This window comes from Diorhabda sublineata, chromosome 3, assembly GCF_026230105.1.
Source record: "Diorhabda sublineata isolate icDioSubl1.1 chromosome 3, icDioSubl1.1, whole genome shotgun sequence".
In the NCBI taxonomy this organism is placed as follows: Eukaryota; Metazoa; Arthropoda; class Insecta; order Coleoptera; family Chrysomelidae; genus Diorhabda; species Diorhabda sublineata.
The window spans coordinates 7,912,800-7,934,586 of NC_079476.1; the positions used below are offsets into that span (position 1 = coordinate 7,912,800).

General features: G+C 31.4%; 1 protein-coding gene across 2 annotated transcripts in view; it reads left to right on the forward strand.

Annotated features, from left to right (window-relative positions):
- LOC130441527 (head-specific guanylate cyclase) overlaps positions 1-21,787 on the forward strand; it is a 119,646-nt gene that overhangs the window by 89,882 nt on the left and 7,977 nt on the right. For both annotated transcript variants that reach the window (XM_056775249.1, XM_056775248.1), the window contains exons 7-9: positions 7,196-7,407; positions 16,832-17,011; positions 17,175-17,313. In XM_056775249.1, coding sequence (XP_056631227.1) covers positions 7,196-7,407; positions 16,832-17,011; positions 17,175-17,313 — 531 coding nt within the window. The remainder of the gene's footprint in view (positions 1-7,195; positions 7,408-16,831; positions 17,012-17,174; positions 17,314-21,787) is intronic.

Sequence of the window (21,787 nt, forward strand, 5' to 3'; positions counted from 1 at the left end):
TTGTTTTGTTACAAAAAAACGGTTTTTATATCTTTAGCATATAAAATACTATATCAAATATGCTCAATTCAGTTCTGTATGCATGTATGAATTTTCCTGGATCAGACTTGATCCTGTGACCTGCTGTTTTAATGTACGGAGCATTAACACTGAGCTGTCAGAGCCTTTGAATGTGATTGCTGTATATGTGTTTCTTAGCGTATCATGGTTTCAGAAACAACTTATAAATTGAGGTATATTTTGAAACAATATAAATTTGACTCAAGCCTGTCACCATCATTGTATGATTATATTTCTCAGTGTTTCGATATTTTATTTCAAATTATGATAAAAAGCCAACCAAAAAGAATATAGAAAATGAAAGTGACTTTAATAAAACCAGAAACTAGAGTAGCTGCTGAAGATGGCTCAAATTAATTGCCGTAAAAGTCGAAGAAAGTATATAATATGGCATATGAATTTTGAAGTGACAAAATAACTATAAATAAATCCTCCCGAATTCTTAGATACCCAATATTTGTTGAACTATTTTTGTATTGATTATTATAATTTATAATGTACTGTGTTCAAATGAATAATAATATATTGTATAAAATAAAAAAAGTGGATAAAGTGTGATATTAGCCACGCGTATAATGTGTTATTCACTCAGTGATTATGCCACTTGCGAAGTAAACTTCACCTCGTGAATAATATACTTTGATGTTTGATGCTATTCTCTATTTCATACGCCGTCTAGCCTAATTGTATTATGTGACCGAATTTGACGTTAGAAACCAACGTTGACCATGAAATTGCACCATATTAAAATAACAAATTTGTTTAAATTTAAAACTTCTATAGATTATTATTATTATTATTCTGTTCAATTTCGTAACTCAATTTCAATTACAACAAAAGTAAATATTTGCAGAACCAATAGGAGCACGTAATGGAACAAAAATAATCAATCAATCAATCGACACTCAATAATTCTGTTATCAATCAAATGGAATGGTTTATAAAATATATGTTGCATTAAAGTATATTCCTGTAAACATTGATAAGAGGTCTATACACAAATTCTGATTAGGAAAACAGATATATGGGAATATAGATAAAATTTTATGCATTGAAGATTGTAATGGAATTTCGAAAATGATATTCGATCAACAGCATGGTCTGCTGGGTACAAAGACGAGGATGGGATAGGGATTGTGGAATTAGTTAAAACCTATAATGAAGTTGAAGAAGATCAAAAAAGGGAGGGCAAAGAAAAGAGCAATTAATTAAGAATTATATTAATTGAAAAACTAGAGAAGCAAAAGATTGTGAAAGTGAAGGCAACAAGAGACTTCAGAAATGAGAAAATATTGAAAATAAATTTTATGAGTGATGTGTAAATTACATCAAAATCAGATACTTAAGTTCTATATTATCGCTTTAGGGCAGGTTATATAAAAATAAAGGTAAGAAACACCACATTGTTTTCGAATAATTCGAGCCATCTGCATAGATCGATTCGAAGTAGATGAAAATCGTCATCCCAAAATAACTTATATGTATGTATGTATAAATTTTTGTTTTGTGAACTAAAAGAAGTTATACAAGATGGTGAGAAATTATTCTGACAAAAGCAAAGTATGAATGCTAGATGTGGTTTTATTGCCATCTAATCTAAATCTCTTTCATCCGAAAGTTCCTTCTCAGTGAGCTAGCCCTCTTTGAAGTTCTTCAATTATATCTCAAAAAAAACCTCTGCTTAAGAATTTTAAACTCAATATGCAATTGCAATATAGTGATATATTGTTCAGTATAAATATTCACTTTTATTACCATCACATGCGTTGGAAGTGGAAGGGCAACTCGTAAATTTCTAGTGCATTACTTTTTTGATAAATTTTACAATACTTCTGAAGCTATAAGGTATTTTCAGGAATATATGTTCTGACTTCAAATCCCTAGTACTATTTGTAGTACAATCAACTTTAATTTCTCATCACTTTCACTGGACGATCTGTAAACGAGGGCTGCTATTTAAGTTTTAAGATATGGCAACACTGATGTAGATATGTCAAATCTGACACATTGCCATCATACAACAATTTTAATGGTCAACGTACTCAGAACGTGGTGTCATACGAGTTCTATTTGAGTTGTTTACAGATACTTCGTTAAAAAATGGAATTTATATTTTATCATTTTCGTGCAATGATTATCTATGACTTTAGATCAACCAACAGCAGTGTGCCAATCAATTTAATTCGACTTTTGGTGATAAAGCACCAGCTTGAGCCACGGTATTTCGTTCATTTTCCAAATTCAATCGTGGTTGCACTTTACTACAGGACGAATTTCGTGGAGGTCATCCTAAATTAACTGTTGTGCAAGGAAAACATCGATGCTGTACGGAAACTTATATTACTACATCGTCATGTGACATTAAGTAAAATCGAGGCATACTTAGGCATTACCTCCACTCGCATGCATTCAATATTGCATTTGGCTGTAACAAAAATTATCGCTTTGGATACCGCAAAGCTCGTGTCTATTGGTGAAAATAAATGCTGAAAAATTCAATCGTGGTGCTTCAAAAGACTATATGATCGTGACATGCGACGATTTAAGGATCTATGCACATGATCCCGGAACCCGAAAATTTTTTCGCGAACGAAGCACTTCGAAGCAAAATATGGCCTATTTTTTCTAAATAACTGAACATAAAGCTACCGATCCATTAGATCAACTTCCAAAAATTCAGTGAGAGTAGTACACCTGCATTTGTTCGCCAGAAGTGTTCGAGAAAACCAAGTGAAACAATCGCAGAAGACGCATCATTCTCCACGACAATGCGAGCTCTCACACATCAGTTCCAAAAAAACGTTTTTGAACAGTCAAAATATCGAATTGATGGGTCATCCGCCAAATAGTCCTTGTTTGGCATACATGTTTTCTTCTTATTCCTGCAGATCAAGAATAAATTGCGGGGTCAACGTTTTTTTACACCTGAAGAAGTGGTTGATGCGTTCAAATCAAATGTTTTGGAGTTACTTTAATCGGAATGAAAAAAATACTTGGACAATTTGTTCAAACGCATGCATAAGTGTATTGAATCTAATGAAGAATATTTTAAAAAATAATAAAGCCATATCCAATCATAAATATTTTTCTATCTAGTAACAATCCTCGTATTACCATTACACTTATACGCTGTCGCTCACACGTTAAACGCATATCACGGTTTTATTTAGTTTTTAAATTTTTACCTCTAATTTATTTCATTTGTATAACATACCATTTGACTTAATACGTTTTTATTTAAACATACTAAATATTCTTCCATTCACGTATTGTGGCACTGTAGTCAATTCGAATTTATTTATTATAATTAATTTGTCATCCCCCTTCCATTCAATTCGAAAAATTCAATAAAACCTCAGAATGTATTTGGAATCTACCTATCTACTCTCCAGTTCAAATTTTAATTTGAATTTCAATAATTTTTTGTTGATCTCATTCTTTATATCCGCTGGTAAGTTTTTTTAAATATCTTTTTAATTATCTATTTTAAGCAAATTTTGAATTATATTGTATTTCATGTAAAATCGTATTTTCTATCTATTTGGGTAATAGATCGAAGAGAATAGAACAGATTTCTGTTTGGTTATATTTTAAGAAAAATAGAAACTCAGTTTTTTTGCAAATATTATAGCTTGAGCGCCTTTTTATTCAAATCTGTTCAACCTACTAATTCCTTTTTTACTAATTTCCATCTATGTTCCGTTTCCTTCTTCATTCTATTTTTTTTTGGAATTGGAGTTTGAAAGAAACGGGAAAACAGATGGAAATTACTGAAGAAGGAACAAACCCGAATAAAAGGAGCATATGATCTAACATAAAAAAACTGAATATATTTATATACATTATATTTTAAAATATAACCAAACAGGAACCTGTTCTATTCTATTACTTCTGTCCCCACATTTTTGTGTGCACACTAATAAAAACATTAATCAGATATTAGAAAATTTCACCAGCGAATATAAAGAATAATATCAACGCAAATTTATTAACATTTACTTTGATTTAAACTGGAGTGTAAATAAGGAGAATAAGGTGCAGAGAATCGAAAGGAATCTGTGTATTCATGGAATTGGTTGGAAATTTGTAATGTCAAAAATATAACATCTATTTGGGTTCTATTAGCACAAATATCTATTAATCATCTTTTGAGCAAAAGTGTTCATCTAAGTATATATGGTAACTATAAAATGACAAGAAGTATTAGTAGAGTTTCAGTCGTTAAAACCAATAGAACTAAAACAAAGTGACTCTAAATAGTGCCTCTGAAGTCGATTTTCTCTATCATAGTTTGTGATAGATACTAAAATGCCTATTAAGATATCCACAATCATAGTTACGAGTACTTCTGGTGGTGCTTCTATAATCGATAAATATTTTTTATATTCACACTGACTCCAAGGTAAAGTAGAAAACACATTTATGTCATTCGTTCTATTATTTGGTACTTTCTTAATACACCACATCATCTTCCTCATCATCAAAAACCAATGCAAATACAATAATTTCAAAAATTAGTACCATTATACTTACCAGGTCACTAGCTTATCGTGTAACGAAATTTTTGGACTTTATTTTCATTTATCATTTCAGACAAACAAATAAATTCAAAATTTTGCATACATGTTCGAAGTTGGACTACAATAGAATAATTTCATATAATTTGCAGGATTATCCTTGGCGGGCTCGCTGGCTGTATTTAGTTCTTAAAGGGTATTTGAATAGAAGACCTTTTTTACCAAAAATAAATTTACAGAGTCTCATGTACTGGTAAAGCCATTACTTGAAATGGTTAGAGTGCGAAATAATTCATCATATGATATTCTAGTTATATATCATTCAACAAATAAATCATAGTTGAAACCACTGAAAATTCGCTTTTATTCTCAATGAAACTAATAAATTGGAAATAAATTATTGTTTACAAAATAAAACTAAAAAACTCGCTTCTAAAAGGTAATTTTTCATTTCGAAATAAAATTAATAAGAAATTATACCGATTGCCCCTCGCGCATTGAAATTAATTATTCTTACATTTTATTTCTCACTTCTTAGCTTGATTGACGTTTAAAAAAATAGTAATAAATTATCAACGATTCAAAAACAAAATATCTTATTTTGTTTTTGTATTTTGTGATATGAATTTTATCGATTAATTTTTCTAAAACTCATGCCATTCAAAACGTATGTATCATTATATCGGGCTGCCTCCAAGCACACAGGACAAAAATAAAACAGGAACTCTGTCCTTTTGTGACAGTCCCCACACTGTTATCGATTTTTTGGATCATTTTCTAATCTTGTTAGTCCCAGTGTCCCGGTGAATATAGGTAACTTCGATGGGTCCAAGTATTCTAGGGATGTTTGTTAGTTTGGTATAAACGTCCTTTAAATTTGGTGCATGAAGGGAACAAGTCGCAATGTCTGATGTAAGTAATTATTTTATTACATCAACAAACGGGTAAAAGTACTTCTACAATACTTCTAAAAAATCATGGATAATGGAAGATACCTCAAAACTAAATGAGGGCTATAGAAATTATGAATGTTTAAAGGGGTGCCAAACACGCCGATTACAAAAACAACATTAAGGAAAAGCATGCTTTTATAGACCTGGGGAAAATGTGTAACGTATCCACTGCTGAAGTTGAGTGGAAGTTAGTCAACATAAATTTGCAGTACCGACGAAGAAACGTAATTATAAAAAATATAAAAAGTCTGAAGCAGCCTCTTCTTTTCGCACAAAACAAGTATGATGGAAAAACGTTCCTGTTGTTGCATAGAATCTCTGTTATTGGTGATGTTCTTGCTTATGATAGTACCAATTCAACATATCAGATTTTCAAAATCTATACTTGACTTTCTTAAGAAGTTTTTGAAGCTTGATCGAACTTCACCTCCAATTCTTATATCATCTTTAGGATCTTGCAATAGTTCAGAAAGAAGTCCTACTACAAACAGCTTAAGGCGACCTGTTGAGCCTTCATAGAAATGGCAGAGGCAGTGAATCTACAAGTCAACAAAGATAAATCGAAGTTCATGATAATGACAACACCACAAAGGAAAAGAGCATTGAGGAATTTGTCAATACAACTGAACGAAGAATAGGCAATGATCTTAGAACAAGTCCAAAGTTATGTTTATCTTGGGGTGGTTATCAAGAACGAAGGTGACTAGGGAGAAAATCTGGAAGCGATGATAATGAGGGGAAGTAAACAGCTGGGAACACTGAACGCGATAATAAGATCCCACAAAATCTTCAGAAAAGCGAAGCTACAGTAAGCTACGGAGGCGAAACGTGGATTCTTAACAAAGCAGAGAAAGAGAAGTTAGATATATATGAAAGAAAAATACTTATCCTAGAAGGATACTATGCGGTAAAAAGGAGGGAGATATATGGCAAAGGAGAACAAATAATGAAATAAGGAATCTATTTGGAGAAGTAGAAATAAGCAAAATAATAAGATCCAAAAGAATAGAGTGGTTGGGTCACATACAGAGATTGCCAGATTCTAGAGCAGCCAAAAAAATGAACGTAGAACAAGAAGATACAAGGAAGACCAAGGAAAAGATGGTACGCAGGGGTGATAGAAGATCTAAGAGAGAGAGAGAGATAGAGAGAGAGAGAGAGAGAGAGGAATTTAGGACTGAAAAACGAAAAAATAGGATTGAGTGGAAGGGAATCACCCCCACGCTATGGGCCTAGAAGGCGTAATGCACCTTTATATACTACAAAACAGACAGTTTTCTTCTTTTTTATCATGAAAGATGCAACATCTAGCAAACTAAATCCTCTTCCTCTTGTTTTCTCAAATTTGCTGCGCGCCACATTCTCACGTAAGTGTCTCTATGTAAACTGAATAAAACTTAAGCAAAACAATTTTCATTAATTTCTACTCGTAGCTGTAAACACACAGTCCGTTCAAGACGCAACAGTGATGAAACATTTTCAAAACAAAATTGTTCGGAATTTTTGTTAAAATAGATGGTTTGTGTTTTGTTTTCGTGCTGTTCGCTTGACGGACATATGGCATTAGTTGTGGTATCTACATTAAATAAAAAAGTAGAGAAATATTTTTTGAAATTCAAATATAAGATGAGAGACTGTATTTCTAAAGTTTTTCAATTGTTGCAGATCATCGTCTAGAATTTGTGCAATTGGGTAGCGGATTCATGCGTCTTTTTGGCCAGTTTTTGAACACTTGTGGTGCGTCGGTATCTACATACTTCGAATTTCAACGACCTCGTAATATTACTTTGTCTTTCAACGAAATTGTAAAAAGGGCAAATACGCCGTTCCTATTAAGTATTAAGAAATTATCTACCAAAGGGGATTTCACGGCCGAGGTAAGTGATAAAAGTTATAGATATCTTATTAAATTAAAATCTGATTACAATTCAAGTTTTTTATTTATGACAGCTGTGGACTAACTTCTGCATTTACGACTGAATACCCAACAAAGCTTGTAATATATGTTTTTGTTTCATTTGAGAATATAGCTTCTAAGTGTACACATATTAAGCGATTGGTACCCTAGAGCGATTCTTTCGGGAATTAAAATAAAACCAAAAGCATTAGTCAATTCTTTATGATCAATCATAAATTTTTTGAGCCTGGCTACATATATACATGGAATTTGACCGGTCTTTCGGATTGATAGCAGATTTATGAACAAATTATGGATTAACACGAATAATATTCTTGTAGGAGTTTCATTTTCTGATGAATCTACGTTTATATTGAATGGTGAGGTGAATTTATATTGAGATGATGATGAAACACAAGTCTTACTTCTCAGAAAAAGTGGATGTTCTGGTAGGGACTTTAGGTAATCAAGTTATAGAATAATCATTCTTCGAAAAATCAGTAGAATACCATCTTTGACATTCTTGCTAGAAGTATTAGTGTCGCAATTGGCTTATCGCATAAACTTTTTATCATTAATTTGGAGCAGTTTTTCCAGGCCGATTGTTTTGGAATTCCTGTAACTTTATCTTTCTTTTATTCATGACAATAGTTAACTCGTTGCTGACTAATATCCAGTAGGGTCAACAAGAATATTTTACATGCGTGAATTTTTACATCTTCTACGTGAAAATAATATATTTACATATACTTCTCGCCTGATTCTTCCTCGCAGGTTTGTTTTCGTATACTGTGCTCTTAGCATAAAAATGCAATTTAGCATCTTTTCTCTAACTTTGGAACTCACTTTTCTATGACATAAAAGTTTCGAAACTAAAATTTTTATATTTGTTCTATTTGGATTATGCCATCCTTCTCCATGTCTCTGATTTTCTTTTTCGTTTACTGATACAACTGTGCTGTAAATTGTCTTCCGCAGAAACCATGGTTGAATGATCCTGAAAGAAAAAATCAAAATACTCCTTCTTATTCAAAATGTGCTAATATTTAAAATTATTTCCAGCTTCAACATATTTTTCTAAGCAGCTTCTAGGAAGTAAAAATCGTTTTTTGGTCCTTTGTCGGTTGGTATGAAATTCTGGAACAGAATCATCACTGTCCTTAAAGTATTCAAAACTTTCTTATTCTGACTTAACTGAAACGAGCTGATGGTGATAACAGATTATTATACTATTCTGATTATAAAGAAATAGGTTTTATTCCATTATCATGGTTTTATATCAAATGAACATATATTTCATATTTTCAAGTACAACATGATTTAGTACACTCAATGTTGGTGTCCATTATGAACTAATTTGTCGAGATGTCAAAAGGAAATTATTAGAAATATAGCACCACGTTATCTCTTCGTAAGCTTCTTACGAGAGTTGTTATTTGTTTGAATTGATGTGTGAGAGCTTGTATTGTCATGGTGGAGAATAATTCTTCTTCTGAAATTGGTTTCATTCATTTTTTCGAACACTTCTATCGAACAAATGCTGGTGTATCATTCAGGATTAACCGTTCCACGCTGCTCTAATGGAACGGTGGCAACATGTCAAGTTCGCCGAAAAAACAGGCGACCATTTTCTTCGAAGTGCGTCATGCGCGAACAACTTTTATTGGATTTGGGTCGTATCGAAAGATTCATACAGTCTATTGTTGTTTCGATTCGGGTTTATTTGCATAGCGATACAGAAATATAGCGATTAAATTTTTTCAGTATTTCTTTGCACCAAACAAAACGAGATTTTTTTTAGAGATTGTCAAATTATGCGACAATATATATAATTATTATAATAACCCTACGGTATGTCACATCACGCTGTTACAATATCAGCTTCGTATAATGTTATCTGTCACAATAGCCGATTTTGGACGACTTTCTCGAAATTCATGCTTTAGCGAAGTGCGACCACAATCGAATTCGGAAAATCAGGGAAACTCTATGGCTCCAGAGGGTGCTCCATCACCAAAAGTCGAAGCGAGTTAATCGGCACACTGCTGTGTATGTTCAATCCAGGTCGAAAGTTATAGAAAATCTTCGCTCGAAAATATTCGCGTATAAATTCCATTTTAAACCAAGATGAATATTTCAAGTGTTTATAAACGACTCGAAAATGTCAAACTTCATGTCAACTTTGTCTTCGTAACAGAAAAGTAACATTCATTGGTATTAGTTATCTCCGGCTGACCATTTAAGTAAAACAAATGGCAAACAAATAATGGTATGCCATTCCGAATTGACCATTCTACGCTGCTCTAACGGAATGGTGGCAACATATCCAGTTATTCCAAAAAACAGGCGATCATTTCCTCCGAAGTGCTTCGTGCTTAAGCAACTTTTAGATTTGGCACGTCTTTAAAGATCTATACAGTCGATTGTTGTTTAGTTTCGGGTTTATATGCATAGATGAGCTGTCCTGATCTTAAAAACATCTTTTAAAGCACCACAATTGAATTTTTTCATCATTTGTCTCCACCAATCGCCACGAGCTTTTTTCAAGCGATTGACGAATTATGTGGTGTCCAACGCGAACAAATCATTTGACGGTCAAAAGTTCATGTTGTCGAGTTGATCGGTACACTGCTGTTGGTTTATCTACTTCGAGAGTCATAGAAAATCGTTCGTGATTTAATTTCAATTTTTGTCAACTCGGTCTGAGTACGTTTACCATTAAAAATGTTGAAATTCATTATGGCAATGTCATATTTGACATATCCAACGCAGTGTTGCCATATCTCAAACTTAATTAGCAGTCCTCATATTATCTGTAAATTCATTTTTACTCTGATTTCAATGATGAAGGAACTATAATGGATAAAATTGTATTATGACATTAATATCTCGATCTTTACCTGAAATACTTATAAAATAATTTGATATTCGACCGAATGAGTAGTTAATAACTATTTGATTTCTTAAAATTCTGGACTAGCTCTATATATAGTTCATTTTTGATTCAAAACTTAATATTCTCTCTCGCGATTTTCTTAAATTGAAAAATGCTTTTGTTAAATTCCTTGGACATGTTACAAAAAGGAACTAATTATTCAAGCTGCGTCCACAGACAACATAGATATAAAGTACCTCTGAACAATTACTTGTAATGTCCTACAATTATCACAAAGCTTGCAACTGATCTAGGCAGTGAACGTTTCAAAATACAATTTTGAAGCACCAGACTATAAGCTTCTGATGCCACATAAGAGGTAGTCACTTTCAATTTAATGGCTGAGAAAACAAGAGATAAGCGACGTATTAAATAAGCATGGAAATTATGTTTTCCTCTTATTTGTCTGTTCTGTTTATTCAATATGGAAATGGATAATATCATAACGGAGTGGTCTAATGAAATTTTATTCATTCTCTTGTCGCTACTATACTTGCACAAATATACGTGCACTGAAATCTGAAAATTATAGCTTCCTCTTATTCAGACTCTTGAATAATATGTGATGATTCGACGATTATTTATTAGAGACACAAATTTATTTGATTTTTCTACGGTGTTCTCTTGTCATTAAAATTTGTGTCGAACTTACTGAAGGTTAACCTACATTTCTCAATTCTTCATACTAAGTGGTTTTTCTAATGCGACTCATTACGGTCTAGTTGGTGTCCCTTTCCGGATTACAGAGTGGAGTATTCCATGGAGTTTATTAAGGATTTCCAACTATTTTCTCAATAGATGCGGTTTGTGATTTTGTTTAATCATTATTTCATGACTTTACAACTTCATCGGTGACCGTTAGTCGATAAATTTGAACGTTTAGTTTTTCGGTGAAAGTGCAAAATGTCGAAAGACAATTCGAGTTTGCTTAATTTTTGGATAAGAGAGTATCACAAACTTGCTTATATCAATGGAAAAATATTCTGTGAATCCTGTAGTCGACATTTGCTTCGTCCTTCCTTTTTGGTAAATATCTTGGAATATTCAGTTCAGACAGTTTGAAAAATGGATTACTGTTTGCTGTGATATGAATATGAGACATACAATTTAATTAAACTATGGTTATTAATAATACATCAAACGAAATAGAAACATATTTGTTTGTGTAAACGCAGTGCGTCAGTATTTTGGATTGTTTCAAAGGATAATGAACATGTTCTCTCTTTAAATATCACTCTCAGGTCTTAATTTTTCACTGATTGACTGTAAGAAATATCGATTTTCCACCACATGTTCATTATCTGGATTTTGACTGGAAGATATTCCTTTTCACGTACCAAAGTAATAATTATTTCACTTATATACATATTTGACAAGTGTTCGTTCCGGAAACGTTTGTAAAACTTCAATTTTCATATATTGCTGGTCGGAAGAAGTTGGGAGCTATTACATGTTACGACAACGTCTTACGATAGACACAAACGACAACGTGAAAGCCCATTCGCACGTCATACGCCATCGACAAGCGACCAGACTTAGATTCTCGTTTATTCTTGTTAGCAAAGACGGAATATGTGGTAACTGTCCTTTTGCACTAAGTTCGGAAAGCTGCTTCTTTTGTATAAGAAATGAGAAGAAAAGTTGAGCGAGAGTAAAACATTTATAGCCTAAAGGAATTCCTTCGCAATTAACAATTCCTGTAACGATTCTTTTGAGAGGTTTAAGGCGACGTTCACCGCTACACCTCTATAGTTTGCAGTTATTTAGGGCTCCAAAATCTGGAGCGCATGGCATCACGGAATTGTACAAGTTTTTGTACAATATTTCGGAGAAAAATTTGTGGGCCTTTCTTCATTGAAGAAAAATGCGCAACAAGTACTGTTAATTCTATAGCTATGGATTTCTCTTAATTGAAACGAAATGAACAAGAGACCGTCATTTTAGCGCGCCGCTGCTTTGGTATAACGAAGTTCGCGATTGTCTGAACATCACGGCATCTAACCGCTGGATTGGGCGTTAACGGTCTAATGACAGGGAGTGTTTACTATAACCTCCACGGCAACTCAATTATCTTCCGATTTCTACTTTTGGTGGCTCATAAAGTATACCGAGTATGTGCTGACATTCCCGAGTCCGGAAAAAGGATTGAAGCAGATGTTACCACAACTACTAGAGAGACATTGATCAACGTTTGGCAAGAGTCCGCATATGGTGTAGAGTTTTGCGTTGTACGTATTGAACGCTGGTAAATTTATAGTTGAAACTGTTTGACTCACTTTCCTCTAATTTTTTATCGCATTTAACTCAAATTTTAATATATTTAATGTTATAAAGTGCGATTTATTTTCAAACAACTGGTCTAATATAAATATATCAATAAATAGCTTGTTCTAATTCAATTGAATTTTGAGTCATACTTTCTGGTAGTAGAAAGAATATAGTATCCTACTCAACCAGAATTAAATAGATAATATATTGACAGTTTTTCACGTATTTTACACTTATAGCTATACTTTATAAATTCCAAAATCTATGGTTTTTCCGATTAAAAAGTTGGTGTTATACACGCATCTCCAAAAGATACAATAGCACTTCATAATTTTATATAAAATTTTTATTTCTCTTTCGAACAGAATTTACGAGGTCCCTTGTCTCCTACAGGATTTATTCCAAATAACCCATGTTCTAGTATATCGAGGGCGGATCAATAAGTTCGTGACTATATGAATTTCCCGATTCTCATATAAACGGACAGTACTGCACCTGCCAAAAGACATTTATTATTTTGTCAAATTTTTTTTTGTGTTTAACCTCAAATTATAGCCGACTAAATTTTGATTTGAAGAGAAAATGGAAATGAATGAATCGTGTATCTAGCTAAAATTTGGTCATAATATAGAATAAATACTATTTAATCAATAAATAAAGAGTTTCAACAGTAAAGATGTGGTTTCATGAATTTATTCCATAAATTTTATAAATGAGACCTCAAAGAGTCCTTACAAACTCAGGTTACCAAGTCGGCGCTATGAACTTCGACTTTGAATGTATCCGGTCAAAGACCTGTGACGCAGATTTTAATCATTGGGACTATACCTGAAAATCAATTTGAGAACTGAAATGAAGATACACTTAATATATAGTTACAAATAAAATGACTTACGAGAAAATCAATGCTGTTATGTGAAAAGCCTGGGGTACTGAATTTTACCGATATAGTGTATATACGTGAATACTAACTAGTTTCATTCCGAAATTCCGAGTTAGTTAAATAGTGGTACCAATAGCACCATATTCATCTGAATTGAATCAAAATTTTTGAAAACTCACTAGAAATAATTATTATGACTAATATTCCAAAGTTTGGCCTTTTACGAACTGGTAATTAAAAAAGAAATTAAACTTTTTCAATTGCTTGGATTTTATTTATATGCTAAACATCGACATATTTAGCAGAACTCTTTGGATAAAAATATCAGTATACCATGTGTTACAAAATCCAAAATTAATATTAGCTGGTTTATTACTAGAGAGCTGATTTTTTGCAGTTTGACATATTAATATAGTTCACAAAAATGACGTAGTACTTTGTCTACCAACTGGGTGACCTCTGAACTAAAGTAAAATTACACTTTATGAACTGATTCATATTAGAACGTTTCTATGTATAGGCTATAGGTCGTGAATAGAAGATTCCGAAGCAGCTTGAAAATCGACGTTTCGGGAAATATATTACCTTCCTCAGAGCAATACATATATACATAAAAATATCCATATCAGACGTAGAAATAAAAGTTAACACATATGTACTAGAATCCGAAATAACACTGTTGGAAAGTTCCAGCTAGAACTCAAAGCCCTTTATATTTAAGTACTACCTGGTACTTAACATTGAATTTCTTTGCTTCAACTCTGTAAAATTCCATACATTTTTCTATGATTTTAAACAACAGAGCAACTATAATCGAGTATTCTAACTAAGATGATGAACTGTATTTTAGTTATTTACAATACTTACAAACACCAAATAAAAAATAAATAGTAGCCAAAAACAAGGAACAAATTTAAAACATTAACTGAAATTATGTAGTTAATACGAATGAATAAAAATTGAAAAGATGCGGTAATTGCAACAAAATAAAAATAATTCGACCCATAAGCGCTTAGCGTTCATATAAAAAACGTTTACAGCTTTCAGTTTAAAATCAAATAAGTTTTATACTTCAGCATTTTGTGATTAGATGCTGTTACCAGTGTAATCCTGAACTATTATGTTAACGGTTTCTTTCTGCAAACGAAGTTATATCATGTGGTTGTTTGTTTGCTAAAGAGTGTTGAAATAATTATAGACATTGACGAAGAACTGGGCAATCATTTTCTGTAAGTATTACGAAACATTTCCGTCTTAACTTAAATTTATTTCCGTAGTCTTTTTCTATAGTATCTATCTTTTATTAGTAAATCTTATTTCTAATACAAAGATTAGTGAAAATTACCTTGAAACGGCTTCTTTCGAGGGTTACATATAAGTAACGCTAGGCTTAGAAACTATAGTTGATAGAAAAATTTTTAAAAACATATTTTTTTGTCTCTTTTCTAGCGGCTCTCTAGCGTTAAAAGGGGTCTTCGAAATGGCGTACATTGATATTCATACAGCAACCAGATCCAAACGTCCTTCCTGCCGAGGACCGAAGTTGAAATGAAGTTTTTGAATGAACAACGCATTTCTTCCTGTGATTATGAAGACACAATTTAGACAGGTCCCAGCAATTCCAAGAAAGTACAACTACTAACACGAATATAATAAAGCTCCATAATTCTTGCTAGATAAAACTGGTCTCAAGGATAATATTAATGAGATTGAAGATGGGTATTTTAAAGAATCAAGATCCTGAGAGGAATTATAAACAACTATGTGTAAAAAGTGTGACTTAGGTTTATTTATTGAATGCGATGTAATTTTTCATACAAAGTAAACATGAAAGTGTTATCGAAATCTTGATTTTAGGTCACTAAGACCCTAAAGATAAAACTTCTTTCACTTCATCTGGTATGATAATATCTGTTAAAATTTTCGATCCCATATGATTTTATTTCATTTTTATTTTCAGCAATAGGTTGTTGTTTTAATATTAGGTTATCAATTTTCGTAATATATTTTTCTTAGGAAAAACTGCATTGAAAGAAAATAATTCTCCGGAAAAAATTGACAAATAACATATTCAAGAAAACGATAAACAAATACTACAATCAATTAAAAAACAAAACATCGAAACATAAAAAATTTGTCCTTACCATATGTACAAGGACTTTCCCAACAATTATCGAATTATTTCAATAAATATGTTATTAGTATAAGTCATGAAGGACATGATAAAACACCAAAAAACAAAAGAAGTTATATTATATATCAAGTACCTTGTACTAATTGTGACGCTGTCTGCATAGGGCAGACATCTCAGTATTTACAGAATAGACTAAGAGGTCATCAATACGATAAAAAAAACTGGAAATGCACGAAAAAGAGAATTTTTAGAAATGGTCCACATTCATAAGAACGAAAAGCTATAAATGATAAAAAAGACCAAAATAATTTAAGTAAAATTTATAGATCTATTTTGTAAATTCTAATAAAATTAAAAATAATTCATATAACTACTGCTATATATTTGAGATATAAGGACTAGGGAAAAATTAATTTTTCTTATTAGAACAAAGTTCTAGTTTGATTTCATTCTTATTTTGATATTCATGATTAAGGTGATCTATTGATCAATATAAATAAGCAAATTGTCAGTGCCAATATAATATTTTGATGAAGACTTGAAGAAAAGTCGAAACGTCAAAATTTATCTTTCTTTTAAAAATTATATAAAAAAACTAATTTTGAAACAGAAGAGACCTAAAATCAAGAACATTTAGAAATATAATATAAAATAATAATTTTCTTAGTTGATTCTAAGGCCTCGATCGGCCTACTCCTTGGAATTTCACCGAGGAAATGAAAAGCTGGAACAGAAATATCTGAATAGCAGGATCAAAATAAACATAATATGCTTACCATCAAGAACACTATTGACACTAACACACTCATTATTCAAGCCCAGCAGTTAAAAGTGAGATATATCCCATCATGCTAAAAATGCATCTCTCGGATAACAACTTTCGTGTTAGTAAGCAACTTCAACACCAATCCACTCGTTAATAATTTCTTCTCCCCGACGATGAATATTTAATTTTTCAGTTGCTTGAAAATATACAGATAGTAGTAGATACTACACTTGTGTAATTTTCGATTTTGCCACATTCCCACTAAGAAATCCGCTCATATCAGTTGACAAAGTCTTTGTTCATATATATATATATATATATATATATATATATATATATATATATATATATATAAGCTTTTCCCGAATATCTTATTACCCATTTGATTGAAGAGAAAAACCGGCTTTTATTGTTTCAGGATCTAAAACTTAAAGGGCAAATGGTGTTTTGTCCGGAATCAAATTCAATTTTATTTATCGGTTCTCCCTTCATCGATGGACTTGAGGGTCTTACAGGAAGTGGACTTTTCATCTCCGACATTCCACTGCACGATGCTACTCGAGATGTAATTTTAGTAGGGGAGCAAGCAAGAGCGCAGGTAAAATGAATTAAATGACAATAAGTGATTTACAAAATATTGTTTTTCAAGAAAACTTTCGTTCCGATTGTTTCCTGTCTAACTAATTATTGTCGAATAACCATTTTTTTAAGTAATATGATACAAAAAATCCATTATATATTTTCTTGTCGCATATTTTTAGGATGGTTTGAGAAGAAGAATGGATAAACTGAAGAGCTCTATTGAAGAAGCCAATAGAGCTGTTGATAAAGAGAGAGAAAAGAACGTCAGTTTGTTACATTTAATATTTCCACCAGATATTGCAAAGCGACTTTGGTTAGGTAAAAATTATTCACAATAACTTCAATATACTTTTTTCAATTAATCATGAACATAAAATATTAGTGAAAGTGATTAAAAATCCAATCAATCATGCATCTTTAGGAATAGTTACAATATACTTGTTATTATTGAATCCTAATTATCGTTCTTTTTACAAACAATCCCTTTGACTGCTCGGGATGTATATGTTCATCCAAAAGAATGTTCTCCCTACGCTCTAACCGAGTATTTTCGCGTCTTGTATTTATTTAGTTTATTTTTCAACACGACTATATTCCCTGAGTATTTAAGTTTAAACATCAGTAATCGTGTTATCACCAAAATCGATTCAGTTAGATGTTATAAGTGAATATTTACATTAATTTTATATAATATAAAGTAAGTTTTCAACTCAAAATATTATTAATAAATACAATATCATATTGTTAATGAAAATAATCAATTAATTATATAAATTTTTAAGGCTTAAATCGGAGATGGACAGAAAAAAAGTCTTACGGATGCGGCGAAATATTAATGCAAACTGATAGCGGAGAGTAATTTCTTATATAATATAATAATAATTGAAGGAAAACACGAATAATATTTTTTCTTCATTTCTCCTTATAATGGTTAATGATATTCCTAAAAGAGATTTTGAAGTTCAATTCAATTTTGGGTGTTTATGTGTATGGGTTTGTAAGTTTGATTTCATGTGAAATTGACTGTTCAAATAAAGGAATGAAAAAAATTTTATACGTGTTCAAGGGTTTAGGTGTTTGATTCTTGGAGTGTTAAATATTGGTTGTTGGATGTTGGTGTACGGGCGTTTTAGTGATTGTATATTTCAATGATTGAGAGTTGGTTTTAAGTGTTTGGGTGTTTCTATGCTTGAGCCTACCATTGTTTCAGTTTTTATGCATCTGAGTATTGAATGTTGAGTCTTTGAGTGTTTGTATGTATGTTTGTATGTATGGGTGTTTGATGATTGGAATGCTTAAATAGATATGTGTATTTGAGTGTTTGGGCATTTGACAATTGGAGGATTTAACTGTTTTATATGTTTAGAAGTTTGAGTGTTTGTTTTCTATATTGGAGTGTTTCATTTAATAGATTTTTGAGGATTTTCAAAGAATTGAGTGCTCGAGTTTTTGACTGTTTTTGGGTATGATATTTGAAGGGTTTTGTTCTTATGTATTGATTTGTTTCGTTGTTTGTGTACTTAATATAATATAATACTAAATATTTTCGGTTGTTTCAGTGTTCCATTGTTCAATTGTTAGTATGCTAATGTGAAATATTGATTGTTTCAATTCCAAACACACTAAAATACATCTATCACTTGAACACTTACCTATCCTTACCTAAAAATACAAACAATCGAACACCCAATGCTTATATGTAAAACATGGCAAAATTCATACACTCAAAATGTCACCACGCAAATATTCAAATACTCAACAATTGACAAACAAGTGCTTAGGTTTTTAAGTTCATGAGTACTTGATATTTGAATGATTGATCGCTATAGTGTTTAAGTGTTTAAAAATTGGATACTGAGTTTTGAGAGTTTGAGTGTTTGTATGTATAGATTTTTGAGAGTTTTTTTATTCAAGAGTATGAATAATTTATTGTTTGAATGTTGGAATGTCAAGTTTATGTGTTTTCAAGCTCTTCTCTTAAGTGTTTGTGTGTTTAAGAGTATAATTATTAGAATGTTGCGTATTTTTCTGATATTGTCATTTGACACTCACGGAACAAGGCAAATCGTGATGTTTCGAACCCAAGTATACGAAAATCAAGCTCAACTAATTTATTTCTACAAGTTTCGCAAAATTAACTTCATCGGCTCGGTTCCATTTCTAATATCAGTTAAATTAGGTGATCCATTGAGGCACTGAAACCAACTTCCCCATTTTTAGCTATAAATTTTTCTTTTTTCTAAAATTCATTCTAGTATCCTAGTAAGTGGTAATGATGTTTTGCTATGAAAACTGAATTGTGGGAAAAATCACAAATTTGTACGGAACCCTTGGTCAATGAGTCGAGTTTTAATATTTATGTTCTTTTTCATTATTAGTTTCTGTAGAAGTCTTACTGCACAACGACTTATTTGATTACAATAATATGTCATATTATTTTGAAACTCAACTTGCCTCATCTATATGTCCTAAAGATGATGAGATGCTGCACGTTTATTGTGAAAATAAAACAAGTATTTTGAATATTTACAATCATTACTCGGCGTAATAGTCCGCACAGTACGGCTAGGATAGTCGTATATATTTTGAAACGGAAGCCTAACTTGTGTTGATTCGTGATTTTTCTTGCTTTCTATTTTTACTTCCGGAGCATTAGTATTTATACAGCAAAGTTACCTTTGGTTAGCAATAATATAAGGGCAAGAATCTTGTATAATGTCCTCACAAGAAATTGAGTGCAATTAATTATATGTTGTCTTCCTCCAACTTGGATTATTTTGAAACGTTGTGATCGAGTATCCTGTTAGGCAGTATCTAACTGCTACAGTTTTTATAAATGGATTGATCGCTTCCGAATACTAGAAAATATTCATCACCTATATTAAGAAGAACAGAGCAGAAGAAAGAAATTATTAATACTATTTTGACGTATAAATGCCACTGGTTCTCAATATAGGATGAAAAATAACTGGAAATATTGAACAAATGTTTTAGATAATGACAGGTATACTGAAAGTTACAACATTACCTCAAATTTTGCAATATGGTTTATATTATACTTACATAAAAACGCCTTGCTTTCATCTGTTTTTAGAGAGACTTGAAGGTGGAATTTTCAGAACAGCGCACAGAACATTTTTCTGATCTCCGATTTTTTTCCGCGTGCTGAATTAAAAAAATACAAATGAAATTAATGATGAGAGAAAACAATTATTTATTTATAGAATTTTTCCGAAAATAAAAACAACATGATTAACATATTTAGGAATCCTTGGTAGTAATAGTACCGTTTATCGTACAATTTCTATTATAGCAGAAGTTTAGTCCGTTCGGTATTTTATCCCTTAGTACTAAAGATGTTGAGGCAGACGGCTCGCAGATGTTTGGATTTTCCTGATGGAATTTCGATATTTTCCAAGTGTGAAGGGTTAAACAATTTTTATGATACTTCTATTTTTTGCACAGATTCTATGTATCCTTCTGTTACGTTGAAATAAGGCCATGCTCCATGTCTTTTCAGAGTGTGCAAATCATCGTCGTTTTCTACCAACACGGTTTTCAAAGAACGTTCGAGAATTGTTAGAAAATATTTTTCCCCTTCTTAATTATGAAAATGCTGACAAACTAACTTGAAAATGGATATTCTCTCATAAAAATTCTTATCTCTCCATTTTTTTCAATCTCATATGCGGAATACTTAAAGTTCATTTAAATTAGATTTATAAATTTTCTTGTAAATATATCCCTTAAAAAACTATATGTTGCACGTTTATGGAATATTGATGTCAGAATATACAGGATACGAAAGCTGAACGTTGTTACCCTCTGAAAAAAATATGCCTTTACTATTATATGTTTGAAAATAAAACAAAAAAAAATTGAGAAATCATTTTAGTATAATAACAATTCATATTTTATTGAAAATCAATTATGAAAATTCATTGCATAGGTGTTTTCAAATAAACATAACGAGTGACTGAAAAGAGGTAGGAAAGTAATTTTTTCTCAAAGATAACACTATAAGAATTCATAGTATCTACAGTATTGGAAACGTTGTTATATGGAAAAATCGGATCATACAAAAATTACAACTTCTTTTTCGTGATTAAATAAGGCGAGTTATAAAACATTAAATTTGAAGTTTTGATCGAAATTCAACATTTCAAAGACTTGAGAATAGAAAAAACTTTCCTCTCTGATTTCTACCAAGTTTCACACAGGGGTTTTTTGATATAGGGATTACAAAAAAGATATCAGTTTCCAGAAGAAACGTTTATAACAAGGAAAAATACGGAAAATACATGAAAATTGGATTACCCGGAAAACTATACCTCTTATTCTGATATAATTTTCAAAATCTGCAACGGAAAATACATGATATCATATTACTTTTTACATACCTTCACTATATACCCATATTTTTAATTTTCTAGTGAAAACTTTGAAATTTTCAAAAATTTTCTGACATACTTGAATAAAAAATTCAATAGATCCAATACTCCAAAAGATATCGATGTCTTTATGACATTCAATAGGCAAAACGTGAACTTTTTATAATATTTTGATTGGATTTCTTCAATTTTCTTCATTTTTAAATATTCACAGTGAAACGTTAGGCAAAATTTTTCCTTAAAAATTACACTATAAAAATTCATAATATCTACATTTTTGAAATAGGAACGTTGTAATGAAGAAAAATAAAAAGAAGAACATAGATACCAAGAGTATTATAGAAAAAATTTTCCGTGATCATACGAAGTTATAAAACATCAAATGGTATTAAGAAGAAAAA